General features: G+C 43.8%; 1 protein-coding gene across 1 annotated transcript; it reads right to left on the reverse strand.

The window, feature by feature from the left end:
- Positions 1–65: 65 nt before the first annotated feature.
- Positions 66–1,729, reverse strand: SARC_12927 (hypothetical protein; the record flags this gene model as incomplete). Its single annotated transcript, XM_014292958.1, has 3 exons — positions 66–138; positions 1,119–1,300; positions 1,723–1,729. Coding segments are annotated over 3 exons (262 nt in total), but the record flags the coding sequence as incomplete, so codon positions are not given.
- Between the last annotated feature and the right edge of the window lie 898 nt (positions 1,730–2,627).

Consider the following 2,627-nt stretch of genomic DNA (forward strand, 5'->3'; position numbering starts at 1 on the left):
GATAAACACATATGTATACATTTGCATACAGTGAAAGCCATGTGTTTTTTCCGCCACATGCATACCCCCAGTGGAAGAATTGTGTTTGCTGTTGAATCCCTTGGTGGTGTCCAGCATAGCCCGTCCATCTCCTCGCAGCTATTTGCGTACAATGTTAAAACTCCCCTTAGCCCGCTCGACGTGAACAAAGAACCCGTCTGCTTGGGTTTAGGGTTTTAGGGGTTTAGAGTGCAAGGTATATTTAGTACTTGTTTAGGGTTTTGTTTACACGCTGTTGCTATATACAATGCCTGATGTCCGGGATGAACTTGTGACTACCGGTAGGTGTTGGCAGTTGTCGTAAACAATCGTTTCAGGAAAGGGGCGAATTGGACCCTCATACTAAAACCCTAAAACCCTAAATCTACCTATATGCCGAGTCGGTTGTGGTCTGTGGTTGTTGTACTATGGGCTGTGGTGGTCTTTTAAGGTTTAAAGCCTACATGGACTGTAGCAACTATTGCTTACTTATAGGATGGAACTAAACCCTAAACCCTAAAACCCTGGCTCTAGTTTAAAGTTTACATGGACTGTAGCATATCTGTGAACCCCAAACAAAGATCTAATCGCAGCTTCCTTTGGCTCTGTGTCGTGGAGTGGGCACGGGTAGTAGCATACGAAGCCTACCACAGCTGTCGCCATACTCTTGACATACACACAGACACCTACATACATTTTACCTAACGTAAGTACGTACATATATGCACCTACACACATGCCACCTAACATACATACATACATACATACACCTACATACAGACACCTACGTACATACATATACCTACATACATACTACCTAACATACATACATACATACGTACATACATACACCTGTGTGTGGTCTGTAGAAGACGTCTGTGGCAAATGGCGTGCATGTTGTCCGTCGTTTGTGTGTGCTGTAGTCCTAGCGAGCGGTGTAGTCCATGTTTCTTAGTGTGTTGGTGTTGCTTTAGGGTTTAGAGTTTTAGGGGTCCGTGGTGGTGTGCAGCAAACATACCTTGCATTCCGCGGTCTATAGTTTAGTTGTGGTGTTTCTTTAGGGGATACGGTTTAGGTTATACCTACACTTTAATGCCTACCTTAATGCCTACCTTATGCCTACCTTGTTTGCATGCGATGTAGCGTTGTCCTGTGGCCAATTGTTCGTACTTGGTCCCTCGCGCAACGAGCTGTGTTCTGACAGAGTCAGTCATTGCTTGATAGCCGATCTCATGCATGCTCTTGTTCTGCTGAAATGGCGACATCACATCGTCGTACGAAACTGTGATATAGTAAGAGACGTATGGGTATGTTATAGTTATAGGGTGTTAGGGTTTTAGGGCTAGGCTATAATAAGACGTGCGGGTATGTTATCTATGAAGACGTGCGTATGTGCTGGATAAGGTGTGAGAACACGAATATAAGTACCAACAAGCGTGTGTGTGTGTGTGTTGTTTACGCGTGTGGGTATTGGAGAGACAAAGTACAACTCAGAGGGGGGGGGGAGGGTTTAGGGCGTAGGGTTCAGGAATTTTGGGGCCAAATGGACAGCTATCATACGAGGATATGCCCTATGCTGACCGCCATAGGCAAACGAAATCACTTACAGTTATGGAATACATCTGCAACACAGACACTCGACAAACTATACCGAACCAACAAGAACATCCCCTATACCTACATCTACTTACATCTACGTCTTACCCTCCATCCCCTGTACCTACATCTACGTCATACCCTCCATTCCCTGTACCTATATCTACGTCATACCCTCCATCCCCTATACCTACATCTACATCATCCAGTCGGAAAGCAGAACACAACATGCGTCAAATATTCCATGTCGGGGTACGTAGGGTAGACACACAATGCTCATAGACAGTGAGAGGGGCTAGGGTTTTCCGGGTTTAAGGTTTCAAGGTTTTTAGGGTTTAGGGCAATATACCTACCATATGCAAATTTATCTCCAACCGACGCAACAAATGACAGCACCAGATGGAAACTGCGTGTGACAACAAACAACGTCTTCCTCTCCTGAAAGTACGATGTCACAACCTGCAAGGGAAGGGGATAGTCAAGGGATACGGGCAAGTTAGCTTAGGCTACAGGGGGGGTTAGGGTTTAGGGTTAGTTAGCTTGTGATCTCACCGTCTCACAGACTCACACTTTGTAGTAGAAGTACTTGAAAAAATAAATTATTCTTCTGTAGGACAATATCACGCTACAGCCAGAAAGTATGTATTGCATATGACACATGATTCTATAATATATTGTAGCATTGTTTATATTTTGATTGCCCATGTTTCACAGGGTTTTAGGGTTTAGGGGATAGGTGAGTAGCATCCGACCATGCAATAGAAGATCAATTGTGTTAAGACATGGAACACAGACACAGACACAGACGGCAGAGAAGGCCTCGCAGTTCAACATCGCGACATTCTGTAGCGGGCAACACAAACTGTCAGTGATTGACAGATGAAGTAGATGCAGTACATAAGCCAACGATTGCCCACGAGCGATACATACAGAAACACGCACACACACACACACACATATATATATATCTATATATATATATATATATATATATATATATATATATATATATA

The sequence above is a fragment of the Sphaeroforma arctica genome (genome assembly GCF_001186125.1).
Source record: "Sphaeroforma arctica JP610 unplaced genomic scaffold supercont1.2722, whole genome shotgun sequence".
NCBI classification, from domain to species: Eukaryota; class Ichthyosporea; order Ichthyophonida; genus Sphaeroforma; species Sphaeroforma arctica.